The sequence below is a fragment of the Dendronephthya gigantea genome, unplaced genomic scaffold, assembly GCF_004324835.1.
Source record: "Dendronephthya gigantea isolate DGI-Jeju-01 unplaced genomic scaffold, DenGig_1.0 000111F, whole genome shotgun sequence".
In the NCBI taxonomy this organism is placed as follows: domain Eukaryota; kingdom Metazoa; phylum Cnidaria; class Anthozoa; order Malacalcyonacea; family Nephtheidae; genus Dendronephthya; species Dendronephthya gigantea.
The window spans coordinates 240,125-265,052 of record NW_021163121.1 but is presented as its reverse complement, the minus strand read 5'-3'; the positions used below and the strand labels follow the sequence as shown (position 1 = coordinate 265,052).

Below are 24,928 nucleotides of genomic sequence, written 5' to 3'. Positions count from 1 at the left end.
ATTTATTAGGGCTTGGGCCGCGCATAGAATTTTAAGGGCCTGGGGAATTAAGACGTAAATAAGCCAAAAATACACTAATTATATATCCGAGAAAGCCTTCAAATGCATGAAGAACATCGATGCAATTTTCAATCATTTGATGCTGCCTACCTATATTTATTTGGAAAATCTGATTTTGTGAAAAAGTGTTCCTCAGGTAATTTTCTATGTGCTATTAAAAGTATAAACAGCTTTGTGCCTGTGATAACATTAGCGATCCATAAATTTTATCGCTAGAACGAACAAAAATGTCTGATTTGATGATAAAAAGATACATTCAATATTGTACTTACGAATACATTCAGTTTCACTTGAAGGAATCTCTTCAGCGCAAGCACATTTGCAAGATCCTTCCATGTTGACGCATTTTTCTCGATTTAAATTACAGCCACAATACGGATGTGATTGGCATTCATTAATATCTGAAAGAACGATTTGAAAAATCATACATATTGACTATCGTAAAAATATGATTAATGATTTCATACAAAAACATGGCTCGAAAATTGAACTTTCATTAATTCCGCCCGAATATTAGGACATACTCCTGGGTATTGCGACAAGGCTTAGCGTAATCGAAAATCGTCAGAATTTTGTGTCATCGATTTCATCGAAAATCTTTGAAAAGTTTTGATGACTTAAAATTCAAGCATAACTTTACTGCACTTTTATTTAAACCCTGCCGGAGGACCTATAATAGTTGACCCATTTTCCCATCAACTGTTCCTGGCTTGAATTTGAAGTGTGTATAATCCACCTCCAAATTAAGACCCTTTAAACCTCTATCATTTCGCATAGTTAAATCCTACTTAACTCACAAATACACGACTCTGATTCGATAATTCTGTCCTGAACTGCAGGTAAAAGTTAACCAGTCTTTTATACAACTGGCCCCAGATGTTGTTTGCGAATATGCGAAATTCACGCCATCAGGCTCTTCCAAGAGCCAGAAATTCTCAATAGAACATAAATGAAATATATAATTTAGATATTTAAAAGTCCTTTTAAAACATTAAGTTTCAGACATGGCATATTTTGATTAATAAATCGACCTTCAAATAAAAAAGACAGACATGTCAACCATAATTAACAATAGACAAGAAGTATATGCTTAAACGATAAACACAACAATTTACACTTAAAACGAAACGTTTCATGGTTGCTTTCCATTTCCCGTGGGACAATCCAATTCATACGCCATTAGAAAAGAGATACACAAAATCCGGTATGTAAATAGCCCGTTTATACCAGAGACGGATCATCCGTTTAGACGAACTTGGGATAGTTCGTCTAAAGGTAAATAATTTGGCTGTGTGCAAACACTTTCAAACAGGCGAGTAATTCGTCACATGAGTTATATCCGCATAGTTCTAATATTTAGACGAATTTGAATGGGTAGTTCACTATATACACTGAAATCATACTTTATTGAGCAGTCCTAATATGGGAAATTCCTGTTAAAGTAAATCAGATAATTTTTACTTCGACATTCGCAGCTGGATAGAAAATTAAGGACACAAATGAGGGTAGTTGCGAGGTTAACTACAGATGTTGACGAGGAAGAAGATTGAATAACTAATTACGCACGAAAAATACGTACCAAGACATGTCGTTCCATTGGAATAGAAACCTTTTTTACATATACATTTGTAAGAACCTGGGGTGTTGTTGCACGAGATTGAAAAGGCTGGATTACATGGGGATGACAAACATTCATCATTATCTAAATGAAATGGTTAAAGGAAAATATATTAATAAACACCAAACTGGATTGAAGGAATGATAAATACTGCCTGCCTAAATACTACGCTATGGGACGAGATCTTTTACAATATTGTACTACCCTTCTTAAATGTTTGCATCTCTGTCATGCTTGTTGATACTCCTATTTTAACTATTTCAATATGAATATATCTGAACATAATAAAGCCTTGCGTAACAACTTGAAGAGCTGCTCAATTTAAACTTATCCAATTATTCTGAATGGATCAAGGTAATCTGCAGCAGCTGCAAAAAGCCTTTAAAGTATCATTTTGGTAAATTAATGGTTCGAATATACCAAAAAAATCTGAAACAACAAATACAATTATTTCATTCTTTGCTAATTTTGTTTTGTATCGAAGTTCAAGTATTCTTAATTGCGTATAACAAGCGATATTTTGATATTTTACCAGTTACTCATATAAATAACAGCAAGCTTTGATTCGGCTTCAATTGAGATAGCGCTAATGTTATCGCTTTCATCATTAGAAGAGTTCGCTTTGTAACAACTCACTGATCGCATCAGAGCAATTCTTGGCTGCTCTCCCTAATCTTTGCTATAGTTACTGCTCTTTTTGTAGTAATAATAAATATTTAATGTCCACATGCAGTAAATGCCCGCGCTTGAACGTCACTCTTTTGCATGGCAATTTTGAGGCTTAGGTAAAACTGCGTATAATCATGTAATTGTTTGCGACGGATGTCTTTTGTAAGTGCAATAGCTTAGAAAAGAAATCCGCGGACAAGACTGGATTTATGAATAAACAAATATGATCGTTCTAGTTTCGACCGTGAAAATCTTTAAGCTTTTTAAATAGCAGGAAAAAGTTTGGATTAAAAAAACATATGAAAATTGAATTATGAACCGCCAAAACCTTGTGACGTTATTTGTTTTAGGATGGTAGTAAAGTCAGGCAAAATTATAGAGATAAGCCCGACAGAGATCTATATAATATTTGTCCTAGCTGAGAGGCAAACAGCCGTGGAATAACAAATCATGGTTGTCTATATTTTCAATATCAGCCCTTGGATAATATCGCTTTTTACACGCAAAAAAACTCTGAGCCTGCGGTTTATCTGCATGGAGCAATGTTGTGCTGCCATTATTGTTCACACTTGTCAACAACATTGAACAGTATCGTTGAAACTGAATCGGGTGTGACAATATTGTTCAATGTTGATATCAACTCTGAACCGCGTGTGGAAGCACAACATTGCTCCATTCTGTTCATGCATATCAATATTGCATCAACCTGATCTTTTTCAGGCGTGTAGGTGAAATATACGGAGCATTAGCGAAATTTAGCAAACACCTCGTGACGCGTAAGGCACCGTAAAAATGGCGTCAATATGCCGTAACCATAACCAATATAGATGCGTATCCAGGCTATTTTTGCGACGTCCTAGGCGTCGCGTGTTGTTTGCTAAACTACCCTTATATGTGACCTTCCACGGGAAAACATACGTTAACGCTATTTCGTTCGTTCGAAAATATCGTTCGTTATCCGTTCGTTTGCCGTTCAAACGCTTGAAGCGTTCGTTGAAACGATTTTCGAGATCGTTCATCGTTCGAAATTGCCCGTTCGAACGCTTAGGAAAAAACGTTTGAAAATTGGTCCGAAAGCGTTCAACCGTTTGATTTACCGTTCGTTGAAACGTTTGCCGGAATTTCGTTCAATCGCATTGGATTTGGTTCAACATATGCTACAACTTTGTAGAAGAAGCGCAGAATGTGCTACACAGAAATACTCCCAGAAACGTATTCAGTTCCTTAGTATTGAAGGCTTGTAAAGGAAATAGTGGGGTTATATCAATCTAGCCTAATCGAATGCTATTTTGTGCGCTTCATGTTATGGTTTATGCTTAGCGTCATGCAGACAGAAGGCTATTAAGATTCAGTGCATGCAATTATTCCATTAGCGTCAAATTTCACGTCTTAAGCTTTCTCTCAAAAAATTATCGTTTTTTGAATTTCGGTAATGCACTAAATTGTTAGAATTTGTGCTTTACTATACTTCTGTAGCTTCCATAAGCCAAATTTCACCGCGCACCCAAACAACTCGCAAGCCATATATTAGCATTACGAGCCATAATATGCCTTGGCAAGGTGCTAATTAAGTTGCATAATTGTCGGAAGTCTCTAAATGTATGTAAACAGACAAAACCAGATTTTAAAACGAATTGAGGGATTTTGCGTGTTACATATTAATATCGTACTTTTAAACCATGTGTATATATAGCTAATTTATTTACATCTGATAAACTTATCTGGCCTCCGTACGAAGCAGTACTGATTAAAATCTATTCAAAATTAAGGACCGCATCCTAGGACGGACCTTTCAGCTTGAAATTCGTTGTCTTTAATGCAGTCTGACATAGCTACAAATTATACAACAATTGAAATACCCTAGGTAATATTTGAAGACACAAACACAGTGACCTAACGCGCGTTCGGTAGGGTTACGACGAGAACTAAGAGATCCTCATTTATTGGAGGCCAGGATAGATAACGAAATATCATAGTATAAGCAAAACGTGATTTATGACAAACAGCGAATTAAGGGACCCCGCAGTACCAAGTATACCTCAAGACCCCATCCTCAGCTCTGTTCGTTACGCCACTGCATGAATATAATAGCAATTTAAATATGTACGTGCATCTAGTCTAAAACTAGAGCCGGAGCAACAAGATCCTCAGTGCCCCGCTTACAAAATTGTCTTATTTCCTTAAAAAGGTATCTTTTTCTCCCCAGATCTAAGCCATCTGGCTCGATCGTTGCTGGCATGTTGAACGGTGGCAATTGCATAAATATAACTTATACATGGCATAAATATAACTCATGCATTGTAAATATTTATTTAGACTCTTAATTCACAAAAAAATACTTCATATATATTGATATATGCACATTTCAGCACAATTCACTCCCCATGTATATTTTGGTTGTAATTTGATTTCTCTCGACTTGCTCCTCGAATCGGAAACGTGGAACGCGGAGAAGGCTCAAATCGTATAAATGATAGAGAACTGTATGAGAGTAATGAACCTATATCAATGATGTTCATTGTGTGACTTTTTTATTACAAAAAAAATTCCGTGTTTTGTGAGGTTGAGTTTTGCGCTATGTTTTAAAGTGCGTGCAGTCCTTCATTGCGCACAACTGGGCTGACACAAGCCCAAAGGGCAAGTTGCCAAGCTAACGTTTACAAACATTTAAGTTTGACCTTTCAGATATTTTGCCACCATATATTTCGCTATATATAATTCATCAGAAAAGGAGCATTGGAATTTATCTTGCTTGGACAACATATCAGCTGTTGGGCAACAGGAAAATTTTCACTAATTTTGATTTGGCCTCCCTTGATTAGAAATTACATTCCGGATATTAAATTGCAACTATGCATGGTCATTGCACCTTGAAGCCTGCCAGCTAGAGCGGCAAAATGAGCAAATTTGAAATGGCGCCTGTCAACTGTTTATGCGTGCATGAGCGCGCGGGTAAAGATCTTTACCAATAATTTCGCGAAGACTGTCCCAAATATTTGCTGGATATTAGCATCTATGGAGAAGTCAAGGCGTTTTAACGCAAGCATATATAAAGGTTAATACCAGGTATGAACACTAAATGAAACATTAGCTATGATATAAGGAAAGTCATGACTTGGCCACTTTATTAGGCGCGCTTGCAATTATTTTCCTCCAAGCATTGAAATCAGGCTTATTGATGAGATCATCAACAGAATTCGTATAACGGTTCTCTTGTTTTAAACTAAAGTGTTTTTTTTCCTTGAGTGTATTTGCTTGGCTAAACTGTAGCTCTCTATTGATCATGCATATATATCGAAATATGACACGCATTCGAAGTAAGATTTCATATAGATGATCATGCAATTGTATACAACAAGACGTTCTCAATTGCATTTTATGTATATGTTAACGCGAGTAAAATGTATTCGGATATAAATGCGCACTGCAATATACCTCTTTAGATTGCTTATCATGGCCGGTGGAATCAAGTTGGGCCACGATCATCCAATCATTCCGAATAAACATGACATGAAAGGTTGCCAGACCTTGAAAATGGCTTGGCTGAGGTTAGAAAAGTTGTTAGCTTGGGCCGTGGTGGTTACAATTTATAGGATGCATTTACTTACATTGAAACAACAATTGTTTACAAACTTTGCTGACATTTTTCATAAAAAAGGGGTAGATGCTACTTCGAAATATATATAATTATATGATATAAAAAGATTTCGCCAGACAAAATGGATTAATGCTTTCATGCATGTCTTAAATAATCTTGATTAGTTAATTTTACTGTAAGCAGGAGGCACAAATTGTGTCACAAGTAGATGTCTCGAAGATGTTGAGGATCGTTTGTTTCTCAAAATGGTGAGTATAAACTCCCCTGTGCATGCATTTGGCATTGTCGTTTCTATATGGGCGGCAGCATTGCTATATGCTTTGCAGAAAAAATTATTTGCACTCTTTGTGATTTAAAAACCTGGTTTCTATATGGGCGTCTGCTATTGCTATATGCTTTAGTGAAAATACTGTGCAATCTTTTCTTGCTGCCGGGGTTGAGTATTAAGTTGTTTTGCAGGGCGGAACTGAATTCGGACCTTCGGGATTGCGGATTGCCGCGGTGGTTTGAAATGAAGATTTCAAAAATTATCCCATTAATTTACGCGCGTTCTATTTCTTTAGGTCACTATTGTTAGGCTCATGCAGGTAGCATAGGTATTTACACAGTTACCTATGTAGATGGTCGAATATTTGGGGAAAATAAAATATTTCCTGATGAATATGACCACCAGGAATTTAGTTAGCTAATTTAATATCACAAGTAACACATGCATATGTGGTCGTATGGTCACAAAACATATCACTTACATGAAAAAATATGGCGGCAGAAATAGGGACATTGCAGCTTTAGCTTTGCGAAGAAAATATGGCGATGGTGCATGCAGTGGATAAAATAGATTATTATCAAATTTTTAAATATTCTTAAGGTGTAATGATGCCCTTAGTTGCTACTGACAGTACTGTGTATAGGCGACATTCCGCGACAAGCTTGACCGCAGCTAGAGGCTATTGCCGCACGGAACATATTGTGAGCACTAGGTAAATATCCAAGCTTATATTTTAAATATTTTATTACCGCGCAATGCATTGCTGAAATTGAAATGTGGATTTTCACGTGCATAAATGGTTGGGATATTTAATGTAGTAGGCTATTTATACCAAATAAGTTTTGACAGCATGCAAGCACACGTTACTACGCTGGTTCGTATACAAACGAGCTTTGCGTATGCGATATTCTGTATAACTGTTATTAATGTCTGGTTATCATCTGTAAACAACTTGATCCTTGCGATAATTAATTTAGTCGTTTGCGCGTCAAAGAGTATAAGCAATAGTGTACACTGGAATCTCTTGTGTTTAGTTTAACATAAAATATGTATCCAGTAGCTGAAACTCAACCAAACTTAGACGGTGACCAATGACATTGCCTATGATATTATTATCGAAGCCAGGCCATTTATGGCAATCTTCGTTTACTCTCGGTTTAGAGTCGTGTTAATAAAACGGATGCATGCATGATGTGTTTATATGTCCTTAACCACCCATACATATAGTTTGTCCGTGGAGAGATTTACAAAATCTGTTACGTTGTTGCAAATAAACACGCGCTGAATATTTTGATGGGTATAGTTGCAGATGATGCATTGATTAATTTGACGTAACGATGATAATTTGTACTAATAACTGAAGGCTTTCTAACGATTAATAAACCCGAATTTTGATGCAAAATGCAAATGTATATATGTATATAAAGTATAAAATAATGTGATTTAGGTAGTTTAGCTAATAAATTTAGTTAAACATTCAAATGAAGGTATAGCTATTTATATGTACACGCATACTTGCGCCAACACATGTTACGTGTTTGAAAATATTTCCTATTCTTTTAATTAGTCAATAATATCTTGCGTCAATCATACGCGCAACAGGCGTTCAGACTAATTCGTTAAAACCGTTCATAAACATAAATCGTTCAAACGGCTTCAGATTGAACGTTTATTTATCCGTTCGTATTCTCGACTTTAAACGTTCACATTTTTAGCTGAATTCGTCAAAACGTTTTTTGGGTTCGTTGAAACGTTATTACAGATCGTTCACTACCCGTTCGTTATCCGTTCGTTTTGCCGTTTCAACGAAATATCGTTAACGTACGTTTTCCCGTGGAAGGTCACATATTTCATACATGACGTGAAAAAATTTTTAGATTCATTTATTATATACCTTTGCAAGCTTGTCCGTTATATTTGAAACCCTTATCACAATGACAAATTTCTGAGCCATTTGTGTTAGAACAATGGCCGTGAATACATGACATTTTTGTGCATTTTCCTGCCAAAGAAAAAAAAAACTCCATAAATTTAGTATTCTAGGGAAAAAGTTTTAAATATGCAAAATTTGTTTAATTTAGCTGCTAACAGCAGCGTAGCGCTTTAGCAGAGTAGCGCTAACAATCTTTCTTGCTATCAACAAATCAAATTGATATTTTGGTGAACCAGCATGGTTAGGTTTTCACTTTAATAATGCTAATTGCTCAGCTTTTAAATCTTCACACCTCAAATTACATGAATCATCAAGATACCTAAAAATTTACGACATCAGCGCCCAAAGTTAATAGCGTATTTATAGATGTGTCTAAATTATGTAAAATCGCAGCATAGCAGCAAATAATGATGTGCGAGTTCTTAAACATCACATTGCCGTTTCATTGACGTAAAGTTCACTGCTGGAAATAATGGGAAAGAATCGTTAGTCTACAGGCACAAAATTAAGCCCAATTTATACCACGTGAATTTTTGGCACCGGCCGCTTAGAATTGGGCACGAGGACCAATGGCACGAGAAACTCAAATAGGTAGTTTCGGCCCGTATAAACAGTGTTTGGCCGACTAAAACAATGTTTGGCTTCTTTTTTCAGTAATCTGGCAACCCTGTTTTAAATTTGTACGCCAGTAAAATAATAGCCGTAATTAACTATAAATCTGAGTGAAATTGCTTGAAAGCTCGCTGTAAAATATCCACTCGTAACATCTCCACCTTAAGATGAAATTAATAGTGTCAGCAATGTGTCTGCTTTCCTTGGCTGTATGTTCGTCCGAATGCATTTTTGTAGTACTGTATGATTTGCGCGTAAATTTATAATTAAAACAAATGAATAACAATACCATGAAGTCATGTGACCAAAACAATGAACCGATTTGACGTCCGAAGCCCACAGTTAAACAGATTTATAGAAGTTTCTTGTTTGCGAGACAAACTTTGTGAAACCAGCCATTGAGGTAGGATGGATTTTTTAAGGGTGGAACTCGTTAGCGAAATTTTAAGAATAAGTTAAATTTTTACATTCCTTGGTCATATGCCCAATAAAATACTTGATTTCAGAAGCTAAAGATCAAAGAATTTTTTTAGACTCGCAATTAAAATACCACATCAAAATATTGGGCTTTACTCGATCTTTATGTTTATGCGAACTTTGCCAAAGGAACGGAATCCTGAAATCTGAACCTGTATCATAGAGCCACAGGAAAAACTATTTGGTGCTACAGCGTCTAATTACAGTGTCCTGTTAAACAAGTCCGAGATTTCGCTGCTTTGTCACGCATTAATCTGAAGACGTAAATTTCACTAGTTTATGCCTGGTTAACACGAATAGTCCAGACTTATATCCAGACGTAAAAACACGTACGTATAAAACACGTTTTGAGAAAGGTTCTTGATCGAAATCCATGCACCGGTGAAAAGCACAAACTTGAACAACGCCGGTTCGAAATTAATGAACAGTATTAATTCCTGCCATGCATTAGATATTATGGTAGGTAGGCCCTTGACAAGGTTGCGATCCGTACCCTTGATATAGAATGGACTAATATTGCTAGTTCACCATCAGTAAACGGAATATGTATATTCGTGCATAATACGTAGACAGTCGGATGTGAAAAGGTTGTTGATCCGTACGTGCCATCGGCATCGAATGGTCGGTTAGGTTACTATGAGTGAACATGCACACTCTGTCCATTCATAACAGGTACACAGAATAGCGTGTAACTAAGGTAAACTAGAGCCGACCCTTAAAAACGTTCAGAACGAGAAATATTGCATTTTGTTATCAAAAGTGCGTGTGTTGAACATAGTTAAATTATAAATTGCTCGTATTTTTCATGAGAACGGGAATACATATAACTATCGTATTGATAGACATAACTTGCGTATTATATATTGTAGTGACATTTTGCGGATTATACTGTATTTTGGGAACTCCGATCGAAATATACGAGAATACAAGCGATATGGCATTACAATATGTGCTTCACATCACTTTTAACCCAAGAACCCTGAGAAATATAGGTATTACCCCCCCTGAACTGATCTGTCCTATGAACCTGCTGTGGCTTTTATACCTTGTGCTGAAGCACACGAACAGGTAAGCTTCAGGTAGGCAAATATCTTCATCTTTTTACCCTTTCCTTTTTGTTTTTTCAATCTCTCTAGACACTTAAATATATTTTAGACCATATCTATTCATCACAAGCGAAAAAGATCTCAATCTCGCGACTCTACCCACCGATCTTCGAAGTTTAAAAAATCCCCCCACGAAACAGATCAGTCAAATAATAACAAAATTAGCCAGGAAATGCTGCGGCAACTTTGCACTATCTCATATATAGTTTCTGATCTCAAATCTAACACGGAGGTGTGTAATAAAAGAATTTCACAGCTTGAACATGCCATGGTTTGCGAAAATATTACACATTCTCATTTTGAAAATCTAGCAGATCCCGAGCGGGACGATGACACAATTTCGATTTTTGCGGGAAACGACAATCCCTTGAACTGCGAGGACTTTGAGGCTATTGAGCCACCAGAGCAGACTATTAAGCCGCCAGAACAGACTATTAAGCCTTTCAACTCTACTACACATCAAAAAGCTTGTCTCAATACCGAGGATATACGTGGAGAAATGACAAATCAACAAACACTGGAACATAGTAAATCCACCGAGGGTCAATCAAGTTTTTAAGACCCCGAATCCGTTACGACCTCGTGGTCAGCATCTTCAGAATTTAACGACTTTCTGCAAAAGAATTTTGGAAAGAAATAATCCTTTGATCACATTTGTGATTTCCCCAAGACGATGCACTTGTTGCTCCTACTCTAGATCTTGCAATGTTAACTCACATTTCTTATCAAGACAAAAAGTTCGTTCAGGAGCGAGATAAAGAGCTCGCAGTGGTCCAACGCGCCATGTTAAATATCACAGGTGCATTATGCACATTGTATTACCGTTTAGAGAATAACATTCCTGTTTCCCCTACATATCTCAAATTACTTGTTAAGCAATCACTATGTCTTGTAGCTTCGGCTAACACGCAATTATCCATACTGCGCCGCAAGAAGGTATTAACGTCAACTAATAAATCAAAAGTGGATTTGGCAAACCAAATACCAAAAGGTTGCTTTTTGGACCTGACTTTCCCACCATTCCATGTGGAGAAACCGAATTATCGTGGGGCTTGGCAAAAAACCTGGTACCCACGGCCCCCCGATTATATAACCAAGACTTTAAACATTCAAGCAGAAGTTTTCCCTTGTCAGGAAAATACAAAACTTGAAACAAGCCGTGTCGGTTTTTTCGTCCTTCCCCAGTCTCATTTCAAACGACCGCAAAATTAGCAAGCGGCTTCAAACAGTAGCAAAGTCTGACAGCAATCTGACATCTATCAATTCAAATCTCTCCCTTTTGGCCTCAACAAAGCTCCAATGATCTTCACTCGGTTAATGAAACCGATTGCGAATTATTCAAGGAAACGAGGCTTTCTGCTAATAGTTTTCCTCGACGATATGTTTATCATCGGGGCAACACAGGAGGAGACAAACCGATTTACAGTTATTGGGGTCCCTGGGACTCATAGAAAATCAAGAAGAATCCATCCTGTCTCCGACTCAAGTAATCCATATCTAGTGGTTCATAATCAACTCGAACATAATGATCATCTCCCTACCTGAGAAAAAGATAAACAAAATGCTAGTACTTTGTCAACAATTGCTGAAAGCGGAGAAACATACATTAAGGAGCATAGCTCAACTATTTGGTTTGCTAGAATCTTACCGCCCAGCAATTTGGAAAGCTCCTCTTCATTTTCGTTTTCTTCAAGCTTTACTTATCCGCAACCTGCACAGCTCAAAATACAATAACAAAGTGAAAGTGTATCTTCCGGACAAAAACAAAGAGCGGAAGTCCAGTGGTGGCTTCGAAATATGACGACCATCAATAGCAGCCCGATTATGATACCACCCCCGGATGTAACAATTTTTTCCGATGCCTTGGAACAGGGATGGGGAGCAGTCAGCAGCACCAATCATACAAACGGGAAATGATCAGTCACCGAGAGGTTGTTATATATAAATATACTCGAGTAGAAGGCTGCTTTTCTTGGCCTGAAGCCCCTCTTGAAGAACAGTCGTGCAAGGACGGTGTCAATGAACATGGACAATTCTACCGGCGTTGCCTACATAAAGAACAAGGGCGGCATCCAATCGTTACAGTTACTGGAGCTGACATTACAACTTTGGGATTGGTGCAATCAGAGAGACCTTTTTTTCATAGCCCATCACTTTCCGGGAAAGACCAACATTCAATCAGACCTCAAGTCAAGACAATTTCTGGACAACAGCGACTGGATGGTCGATCCTAAAATTTTGAGACCGTTCCTGAAAGACTGTCGAACGGACCACTTTGCGTCTCGACTAACACGTCAACTGAAAAATTACATCAGTTGGAGACCGGACCCAGAGGCCCAACATTGGGATGCTTCACGATCAACTGGAAAGGACTTGCGGGATATGCCTTCCCACCGTTCAACTTACTCCCTATGGTCCTCAAAAACGTTGTGTCGGACCAAACAGAGATCGTCTCAATAGCGCCAATTTGGCAACCCCATGCAGCCTTGGTTGCCCTTACTAATCAGCCTTCTCGTCGAACAGCCGATATCCTGCCAAACAACAAACATCTCGTGATAAATCCATCCGCCCCATCGATTCATCCGATGTGTCCACGTCTCCATCTAGGCGTATTTCACATCTCGTTGCCTTGACTTTTCCAAAAAGAGTCTCATCCCTCTCTGATTTAGACCTCAATCACTGCAAGCTTTCTCCAGAGGTTCTAGCTTTTACTTTATTTACCGCAAAGACTTGACCGGATGAGGCCGTTTCGGCATTTTATACTTGTTTTCCAGATGACCGTAGGTAATGACAGTGGCATGTTTTAAACATTACATTTCAACGACGGCGGAGTTTAGGGAAACTTCAAAAGACCAACCCGATAAGCGGTTCCTTTCATTTATTAAACCTCATAAACCAGTCAGTTCAGCAACGCTTGCTCGCTGGATTCGTTCAATGCTGGGTCAGGCTGGTATAGATACAAAAATCTTCAAAGCGCATTCAGTAAGGGGAGCAGCAACTTTAGCAGCTGCCAACGGATCTGTTCCCTTAGATGAGATACTGAAGATGGCTGACTGCAATAAAGAGTCCACTTTTTGACAGTTCTATTACAGACCTATGGTATCGACACCAAATTCTGGTCGTGTTGTGTTAAATTGATCATAATAAAGTCTTTAGACTGATATTTTTTGTACGGAGAGAAATAAAGCAAGTTTAAATTATATACAATTTACTGTTGTAGTGTTGAACTCTACCGCTTGTATTCTCATATATTTCGACCGCAGTTCCCGAAATATAATTCGAGTTTACAAGGGCTGTTCCAGCCTGCGAGTACAACTTCGGTTATATGAGGGAACGAAAGGAGAAATATATGATCCATCCCTTTACCCCTCCATTGTTCATGCAGGGTTATATAAGCCACAGCAGGTTCATGGGACAGGTCAGTTCAGAGGGGTAATACCTATGTTTTTTTGGATTCTTCGGTTAAAAAGTGATGTGAAGCACAGATTAGTATGCCATACCGCTTGTGTTCTCATATATTTCTTCCTTCGTTCCCTCATATAACCGAAATTATACTTGCTGCCTGGAATAGCCCTTGTATAAATCGAACTTCATCGAAAAGGCCTTTGCTTTGGATAGTTCGCTGATATCCCATACATGTTATTTTGTGAACAACGAGGAATATTACACCACATAAATATATTGATAGGACAATCTTTTGTGCTTTAATGAGAGCTGTTGTTGTTAGTGACGTGAAGTTTTGTGATGCATGTCCCTATTCAGAAAATAAAAACATCGTATATTTTCATGAAATTTCCGCATTTTCTGAAAAAGCCTGTGTTTAGTATAGTTCTCTTGTATATTATCGTATTTTTCATTCTATTGTATTGATAGGCATATTTTGGTATTGGATACTGTATATTTTTGTGAGATATATTGCGGAATAGTAGCATATGTAGAATCTTACGCGTTTTTCCTAAGAACGAGGAATGTAACATATAATATTTATATAGGTTCATGAGTGGTATCTGCTGTTGCATTAAAAACACTGCATTTTTTGACGAACGTTTTGTGATTTTTTATGCTTCTATTGCGCGAAAGAGAGTTTTTATTGCATGCATATGTGGCCGTATTGTTTTTTCCTCTTGTATTTTGCATTTATATCTTGCTCATTCTGTTGAGAAGAAGGAAGTAAATAAAGTTTGACTGAATACGTTACGAAGACAGTTTTTTGTGGGGCAGTTCTGATTGAATTAATCCGCAGTGCCTAAACAATTCCGCATAATTTTCTGTAATGTTCAACAGGGCAAACAACAACATCGCAAGCCATATCTTGATTATATCATAACAACTGCATTGTCAGATGCTTTGCCTTAGAGAAAGAGCTATGGCTCAGATTTATTATAAAAATCTAAATTGTCGTATATCCGTGTATATAAACAAAAACCAAAATAAATTGAGGGGTTTTCATTTCATAAAAGCTATATATGAAACTACAAAATGCTGCGTCTGTGAGAGCGAGGAAATTATTTTTTCGACGGAAGATTTACTCTAATTTCTGTTTTGTAGTTTCCTTACCGAAAAGCGAATTCAAAAAGTGAACCTTACACGAACATTTACCAGAATGTACGAACTTACCTTCAGGTTGTCGATCTTTGTCTACGACGAGAAACTTTCTCACGACGAAGATTTTTGGTAACGGAATATAACGAGATATATTTCTGCTGGTGACATTCATTTTTATGAAAATGGGTGAACTTCTTTCTTTCCAGTAAAGAAAATCTCCAACACCGTCCGCTGACATCCGTTGGTATCGATCAGCTGAACTATAATTAGTTGTCTGATTGCTGTTACGGCCATCGTAATCCATTTCAATTATGACATTAACTTTTGCCCATCCCTCGTACGCGTACACTCGCTTCCTGTTGTAATCCAGAGCCAGATAGTAATCCTTATTTCTGTTGAAACCATATAATTATTTGTTTTTCCTTTTTAGTAGCCAAGTGTCTTCGCATCACCTTTCCTCCATAATACTCAGTCCAAAATAAATATCTACAGTGAACAACAATACAGAATTGAAATTATTATTAAAACTGGTTCAAAGTCAGACGTATATATAATCTGGGATATTGCTATTTAAGGGAACAGCGTGATGAAAGCAGCAACAAATACAACAAATAATTTAATTATTGACAGACATACGCCCGTATTCCAAAGGTTCACTAACACTCAAACTCATTGAGTCGGAGTTCTCAATCTTCTAATAACGTTTTAATGCCGGTATTTTCATTTTTCAGTCGAATACGATCCAGCTTAATCCTCACCTTGGATTTTTCCATTGACCAAAAAAATGTTCTCATTGATCATGAAGTAATAACAAAATTTCTATATCATTCTCAATGAGTGTGCGGGAGTCTTTGAATACAGGCGATAGACTTGCAATTGATTTCCGCGAATACCGCGTTCAAGGTGCTGCAAAGCTTAATCGTTCTAAGAAATGTTTCTCTTTATGTCGAAGTTTGTATTTCATGCCAGATTTATCGCTCTACATACAGGCGAGATCGCTTATTACAAACCACTAAAATAAAAATTAAACAATCAGCGGAGAATATCTGCAGACGAAAACACTGCGCATGCCGACTCCTTTATATTGTGCGGAATCCCTTTTCCATTCGAGCTATTTGAAGTAGTGCTTTCATGCTCTGCTGACGGGCTTCCTTTTCACGCCTAAAAACGATCAGGTTTATGCAGTATTGATGTGAACAGGATTGAAAAATGTTGTGCTGCCCACATTGTTCAGAGTTGTTATCAACATTGAACAATATTGTTACACGACAAGTGTAAACAATAATGGAAGCACAACATTGTTACATGTTGATAAACCGCAGGCTCAGAGTTTTTAGCCCGGTATGATATTTTCCCAATTTCCAGTTTCCAAATTTAACCCGCGTTGAGCCGTAGATCTGGGCTGGAAACTATGACATACTCTTTCATTCCTATAGAGGGGATATGAAAGAGTAATTTAAACGCGATTTTGATAGACATCGCTTGTGGTTATGTCAGAATCCCATGAGGTGATAATACTGCCTTGTACCTCATCCTTATTGTTATTTGAACTTGAGCATTGCGCTCTTTTGCTGTGATAGCGTTACCAAAACAAAGACGTTTCATACGTCCTATGACATGGCCGGAATTGTGAGAAATTAACAGCACTTACATTATTGTCGAAAATTAACCTAACAAAAAACGCGGTAAACCTATATGTCAAACTAAATTGTGAGGCTGGCTACACCACTGAATGAATTTAGGGGAAAAAAGTTATAGTTTTCCTCTGCTGATCACTGCACATCATGTGTAACTGATTATTTAGTCTAAGTTCTCGCAAAAAATTTAGTGGCATTCATGGACAGAAATGAACACCAATGTACAGAACCGCCTCCGACTGATCAAACAAGTACATTATCCCCTTTAAAAGACCAGTTGCTAGAGTCTGTAGCTGACATGGTATATGAGAAGATGTCACAGATGCGAGATGATATGTTAAAGCACTTCGAAGATTACGTTGGCGGAACTGAGGCGTGTAATCACCCTGATGAACAAACTAGTCAACAACAACAGGTCGAGCCCCAAGACACTGATATGATACAGAATTATCTTAATGCATGAGCCGAACACCGCTGACACATCTAGTTCGTTTGACGACCTTGCTGCTGAAAAAACAAGGCCAGCGATTGACGAGAAATTGGCGAAACTCATAAGCGAGCTTGTGTCAGATTGATTACCCAAGGCTAAACGGGAAGAGCTCAAAAGTATCTGCGACCTGAAAATTACGATTCACTCGTCGCTGCAAAAGTCAACAAGTTTGTCTGGCAGCAACTTAAACAAGCCACCCGAACAGCGGGCAGTTCCATGAAAAAGTGCCAAATATTATTTATCTTCTCAATTTATGTTATTACTCAATCTTGCGATAAAACAACGCGAGAAGTTATGCCCTTGTTCTCGCTTTGTCTGGCAACAGAGAGTTGAATCTTGTTTGGGGATGATGCTGATAAAGAAATTGATGAAGTCGCAAAGGCTAATAAACTCGAAACAAAACTCTCTGGTTCCCGTAAGGGACGTCGATAGAGATTTCACCCTTACCCGTCATTTCTACCGAAATGATCAAGTCATACAACCTCAATGAGAGGCAACAGTGGAAAGAATTACAATCAACGACTTTCTATCCTTCAGTCTTTTTTCGGCGACAGAGACTCGTATCGGCGAAGACCAGACGCGAAGTTCAGTTCCACCCAGAACAAGCCGAATCAGAGTTAATTCCACTCGCTCCGCCACAGGTCAATACTTTCGCTATAATAACTGAATTGTTTTCTGAACAGCCAGCGTTTGTAGCTGGGCAATGGCAAGGAATTACGTCAGATGCATTTGTCTTAAGTTTTTCTAAGCAGTTGTAAAGTTGAATTTGATTACGACACCTCAGCAACAAGTTTTAATCGGGAATACAAATTTTTGATTCTTGAACAACAAGCTATTGATAAAAAAGTTATTGATTTTTTATCTGAAAACAAAATTCAGGAAACGCCTTCTGAGAGTGGTGGGGCTTTTCCCCAATTTTTATTCGGCCTAAAAAGGAGCCAGAAAAATTTCAAGTGATTTTTAACCTTAAAAGACTTAATGAGGCTGTCACTTGACGCAAGTTCAAAATGGACACTTTGGAAATAGCTTTCAAACTCATGAAACCTGGCTGTTTCATGACCGCTATTGATTTACGCCACGCTTACTATTCTGTGCCCATAATACCGTCCGATAGAAAATACCTTAAATTATCTTGCAGAGGGAAACTTCATCAATTTACTTCTTTACCGATGCGACTATTGAACACACTGTGATCAAAATTTGGTCACTCTTGTCTCGGTTACATTCATGACTCCATTTACATTGAAGATTCTCTCCGGTTGCTCAAAGGTGTTACTTTTAATGCAGCTCAGTTATTTGTCCAACTAGGTTTTGTACCAGTTCATTCTAAGTCGGTATTTCAACCAACGCAAACTTTGGAATTTTGGGGATTTTTATTAAACTCCACTACATTGACTGTTTTGCTCACGGCGAAGAAAATTATAAAATTACTGCTCTTTGTGTATAATTATCAAAGCTTCCCGAAGTTACAATTCGACAGTTACCTTCTATTATTGGATCTTGTCTCTACATTTTCTGGAGTTGGATTTGTAGCGTTAAACTATATAGCACTAGAGCGTGATAAGACCTTAGCATTATGACACTCACACGGGGATTTTGGTTTCTATCACAGGCCAGTATTAATGAAATTAAGTGCTGGGTATCTTCCCTACAACTGCATCTAGGATTATTGATCATGGCATCCCGGCTCATTTGATTATGACAACTGATGCCTCACATATAAGTTCGGGAGCCATTGTTAACGAAACTAGGACACAAGGGCTGTGGTCCGCACACGAAATGAATTTCATATTAACGTTTTAGAACTTCTGGCGATAAAGTTTGTGTTAACATCACTTCTTGATAGCACCTGTGAAACGCATATCCGAATTCAATCAGATAATACAACAGACGTCGCATATTAAAAACGCAAATAAAACGGGAGGATGCAAAAATTTCAAATCTATAGAGTGTGACAATGTTAATAAAGATATTTGGCTATGGGCCATGATAGCTCGCAATAATTGGTTATCGGTCGCGTTCACTCCGAGTCCAGGCAAACAAAATACTGTTGCTGATTAACTTTCACGAGAATTTAACGCAGCATTAGAATGCACTTTACATCTTACTTATTTGAGTAGGACTTATTTGAGTAGAACTTTGAAGCTAAGGAAGCCCAAATCTACAAAATTACTAATTTCTTTGGTGAAACCACGTGGTCCTAAAGCATCTGGGTTTTTCATTGGTCTCTGTGTTTCGGAAATTCTATAACAAACCTATTATTGATAATAATGTATTCAAAATTCTGTGTTACAATAGAATGTCCGAGTTTTGCACTTTTCTAGGCTGTGTCCACAATTGTTAAAGTCTCATGTTAACCGGAAGTACGTAACTATACGGTTTAGTAGAATTATCATCAAACTTCAACTTAAGGTAAATCTCGTTTAATTTTCAATTTATTACCTCATAAAACACTCGAATTATCATTTGTCGTGGATATTACTCAAGAATCATTATATGAAGACCTCGTCGCTGTCTTAAAGTAAAAAAATCAGGACGATTTGATCGATAAATTCGAAAGTATGTCCATGCTACACATATGCTATTAATGATTTTCTATATATAGATATGTTCACGGAAGATTATATACTTTGCTCTAGAAGATTATTTACTGATAATACAGGCTTGTTTCTGCCTGTACATAGCAATACATACTATATAAAACAAATGCAGGTAAGATGACTGTTTAAGTTAAATAATTTCTAGCAGACATGTTTTTTTTAATTTAACGCATCAATATTCAGTCCAGTGGCTTGCTCACACTTTGGTATTACACGATTGGTCTGTTGTCTTCTATCGCTTCCGATCAAATGATTTAAATCTCACAACGGCCCATATGATCTGACAAGAGTATAATCCTTAGCACTTAGGTGATTGTTGAAATGTTACTGCACTTCAATTCAACCATAGGCATACCGTAAATGATCGATTAAGCGCCGCTACTCGAATAAGCGCCGCTGTCGAATAAGCGCCGCACCTCAATAAAAAAAATTAATAAGCGCCGCAGTTGAATAAGCGCCGCGGCGACTATTTAGGAAGATATAAATAAACGCTTAAAAATGTAGAAATAAACGATTCTTTATTTAGACGCGTTAATCCTAACATTTAAACTATTGAGAACGACTGCCAGTATTGAAACTTTAAAGTTTCATTGTCGAATATCTCTTACAATCGGGCTCATATGACAGTTCTGATAGTTTAAAATTTTCCTTCTTCCTAATTACCTCCGTGTCTAACACTTGGGCATGTCGTCGATTCGCCGTATTGCTGTGAACTTAGCGGGAATCACCAGCCCAACCTTGCGCTTTCTTTTTCCTGTAACCTCTACCAAAAGTTTACTCGATCCATCGGCCTTCAGAAAACAATCTATTTGTGCACTTTGAAATAAGCGCCGCTGTCGAATAAGCGCCGCTGTCAAATAAGCGCCGTGTCTTTAAATCGATATTTGCAATAAGCGCCGCGGCGCTTAATCGATCATTTACGGTATGTTTGAATTCTAATGCATACCATGCATATGTTTAAATCCTGTACTCGAAACCTTGTTGGGCCCACAATCAAGTTGTCAAGAATTATTTGTTACTTATGAGAAATATATTACAACATGAATTACTGTTTTTAGTTAAAAGCAGAGTTAGCAATCAAGACTCAAGAATCCTTGACAACTGACAAATGATTGTAAATGATATGAAAAAGTAAGTCACTGAGGTACAAAGGGTGTGTTATCTTTCTAGTATATTCTGCAAGTGGCGATACATTTCAATTATGTTTGCAGACACATCAATAACCTTCTAATGAGAAAATATTAATCAATTATTGCTATATTCCTGTTTTATGTCCAGTGGTCTAGTTGGAAAAATTGTTAGGTATGTTGATATGATTACTAACTAATTGTATTAATGAGAAGCAACTGACGTCACATCATCAACAAACATCTACAATGTTTGCAGAATGCATGTGAAGCTCTTGTACTTGGTAAATATGTAAATACAAATGAAGTTCTTAAATTAAGATGGTTGCATGTGTATGAAAGAAGAGAGTTAAATCTTCTCAAGCTTGTTCATAAATCATTGCGTAATGTGATCATATCTGAGAATCGTAAATTGCAACTTTATGTTGTTAATGATTATAATTTAAGATCTGCTGCAGCTCCTCTAATTTATGTTCCAATTAGGGAATGTGGCACCTTTCATGATATGGCTCCAAAGACTTTTAATTGGCTTGCTATTGACATTAGAAAAATTGAACAATTCTCAATGTTTGTTAATGCAGTTAAAACTGACTTGCCTGCAAAAGCTAAAGCCTGCCTTGAATAAGTGAATCTTTGTTGATTTTATAGTATACTCCAGCCAACATTTTTATACATTGTACTGCTTATACAGTAAATAGTTAGTTTTAGAAGGCGAAAAGCCACATACATGGAAATAATTTTAATAAATCATTATCATTATAATGTTTCATTAGAATGGGAAGAGATGATCATCATACATGTGCTTGGTATACAAAAAAAAAACAACTTGAAGTATTGTCAAACTGGGGCATTAGTTCTGGATACTGTAAATGTAAGTACATGCATTAATTTTGTGATTATTTTTTGTTCATGCCATGTATACATTGGGTAAAGCAAAAAAAGTTCTTTTCCAGAAGATAATTTTTCCAAATATAAGAATTTAAGAATTCAAATACTGTATCATTGTGGGTTAAAAAGTTGTAATTATAGTTCTTAAAGTTTCTATAATTTTTTCCCAGAGATAACAAAGTAGCAGGATATTTTCAGAAAGATTGAAAAATGTGCATCAACCACATTGGTTAACATTAATTAAATGATGTTGATGCATGACAGAAAAGGTATTTATTGCTAAGTTATAAGTATGAACATTTTGAATAATACAGTGACTTGTTGGCTGTCTGCATATTATAAATTTAATACAGACTATATAGAGAGAATGTGGACTTAACACAGTGAGAATTGTTTCTAGTTGTAGAATATTTACTTCTAGCCATTGGAGTTGAACAATCTAATTGAGAATATTTTCTTGGATGAAATAATGGTGTATATTAATACATGCATGCAGTATATGTATATTTGATTAGTATTGTAAGATTTTTTATGGTTGCATGAAATCTTGAAGGTCATTTTCACCAATTTTTTTTTGAAGGACAATTGCTAATGGGTTATTTTGACCCATCTATTTTTACAATGTTTTTATAGCACTTCAATAGGTAGAGTTATGAGCTGAATCAAACTGCAAATTAAAATTATCATCTACATAGCATGCACTGAAGAACAGATATAAAGAATTTATTTTAACCATTAAGGCAGGTTTGGCAATGTAAAAAAGCATCTGACAAGTCATGAAAATTGAACAATAATCAAGAAGAACGAATTCATTTTCAAAAATCAAAACAAATCGAAAAAAAACAAAATCCGAAAAATATAGTTACTTACGTCGCAAAAATCTTTCTTACAAATCTGACTTTATGCTGATAATATTTTTCTTAAATTGAACTCAATAATTAGCTCTTGTTGCGATTACTTCTCAATTTATGAAACACTCACCCTTCGATGGGGTCAATTGCTATATCCAAAGGGTTGCGTGTTTTAATCAGCGTTCTGCTGTCTTTACCATCTAAAGTCGCCACGTTAATGATATCATTCCAAAGATCACTCCAGAATATACGACGTCCTATCCAATCAATTGTTAATGCCCGTGTCTTAGCATCCTTCACAACGATTTCTTCAGAAGTCCCGTCATAATTTGCCCGAAGAATCTCTTTATCCAATTCCGCAAAATATATTTTCTTATTTTTCATGTCAATGTCCAGCGTCCATATATTTCCTTTTCCATCTACGACGACTTTTGCATCCAGCGTCGTTAAATCGACAGCCAAGATTGCAGTGTCGTTCGTCAAAAACATATATTGCTCAGGATAAGGTCCTGCAAAAAGATTACAGCTGAGGTCAAATACTGCGTATTAATGTACAGGTTTGCATAGTTATAAACGGAAAAAACTAATGCAGAAATGTGGTGATTTCTGTGATTGTTCGCTGGATAAATTTTAAAGTTCGATCCAAATTTATTTCTCAAAAACATTGGGGCGAGCGCGCGGCCAGCGTGTTTTCCATACAAATCTATAATGAGTAAGGGAAATTTACATTTGCACATTTTGCTCGATTTATCAAAAACAATTAATAAATTGCTCAATTTCAAAGATTATTGAGGGTAAATGGGTTTTTGTTGATTTGTGGCTGGAAGTATTTGTGAATCAGAGACCGGTAAGTGTTAAAATTTGCCTCTGTTGAGTTTTTTTTGCGAGCTGTTTGCACCCCTGGATTTCCACAAACACCATCTATTAACTCGATTTTTGCGACGATAAAGCACTAAAATAGGAACATTTTAACCAAAATACGAAGATCTATGATATGGGAGAGATAATATGTAACTTGATAGCTCGTGCAGTGAATCAACACTGTTAAAATCTCCTTCAGGTTGTGTCATATGTCATTTCATAGCTGGTTAGGGTGTATTTACTAGGGATCAAGAGGATATACAGCCAAATAAGTTTAAGGTTACAATCCTATGTGCTTGCAATTGTTTAGACAGACTCTGGTTCTGACTAAACCAACCACAGCTCTAAATATATCTTTGACCCTGAAGTTATTGCAGTACATAATTTGCAGCGAATATACCATTTTTGTGTTTAATATTAAAGTCAATTTTAATTGAATTGGTAGCTAAACTATGGTCTGGAATTATTCAAGGGTTAGTTAAACTATCGTCTGGAATTATTCAAGGGTAGTTAAACTATGGTCTGGAATTATTCAAGGGGTAGCTAAACTATGGTCTGGAATTATTCAAAGGGTAGCTAAACTATGGTCTGGAATTATTCAAGGGGTAGCTAAACTATGGTCTGGAATTATTCAAGGGGTAGCTAAACTATGGTCTGGAATTATTCAAGGGTTAGTTAAACTATGGTCTGGAATTATTCAAGGGGTAGTTAAATTATGATCTGGAATTATTCAAGGGGAAGTTAAACTACGGTCTCGTATTATTCGGGGCTTAGTAAAACTAAGGTCTGGAATTATTCAAGGGGTAGTTAAATTATGATCTGGAATTATTCAAGGGGAAGTTAAACTATGGTCTCGAATTATTCAGGGGTAGTTAAACTATGGTCTGGAATTATTCAGGGGTAGTTAAACTATGCTCTGCAATTATTCAAGGGGTAGTTAAACTATGGTCTGGAATTATTCAAGGGGTAGTTAAACTATGGTCTGGATTTATTCAGGGGTAGTTAAACTATGGTCAGGAATTATTTAGGGGGTAGCTAAACTATAGTCAGGAATTATTTAGGAGGTAGTGAAACTATGGTCTGGAAGTCAAAACAAATAATTAAATATTGATGTGAAGATGTGTGGCTGTTAACTGATTATTAATATCTGCGCAACCGGTGTCCTCAACAGTGGGATACAATTTTAATGATCTATTTGAATGATCTATTTCTATTTGTGTTGTAATGTTGTAATATATTTTGTGTGTATTTTGTACTTTGTGCGTTATCATATCTTGTGTGTATATAATTTGTTTTTATTACGTGTTTACTAAATTTTGTGTATATTAATTTTCTCTTTTGTGTGCGTATCCTATTTTATGTTTGTTTTATATTACGTATATAAATATATTTTAAATTGTATTGCTCATGATTGCATACGTGCATAAACTTCATTTCTAAGATCACAAAATTAATATCTCGCTCATATTATATTCGACAAGGCTGTCTGTATCTTTGATTTATGGAGACATCTTTGATGCAATATATTAGCTAACAGTAACACCACACTATAGCATATCAAACATATTCTTCAAAATAACATGCAGTA

The 24,928-nt window shown here is 36.7% G+C and overlaps 1 protein-coding gene across 1 annotated transcript; it reads right to left on the bottom strand.

Annotated features, from left to right (window-relative positions):
* Positions 1–249: 249 nt before the first annotated feature.
* LOC114535154 (fibulin-1-like) lies at positions 250–14,989 on the bottom strand. Its single transcript, XM_028556537.1, has 5 exons — positions 14,959–14,989; positions 8,108–8,215; positions 1,640–1,762; positions 333–461; positions 250–272 (listed from the first exon to the last, which is right to left on the bottom strand). The coding sequence occupies exons 2-5, from the start codon at positions 8,199–8,201 to the stop codon at positions 250–252; spliced, it is 369 nt and encodes a 122-aa protein (XP_028412338.1). The 5' UTR covers positions 8,202–8,215; positions 14,959–14,989.
* Positions 14,990–24,928: the final 9,939 nt, after the last annotated feature.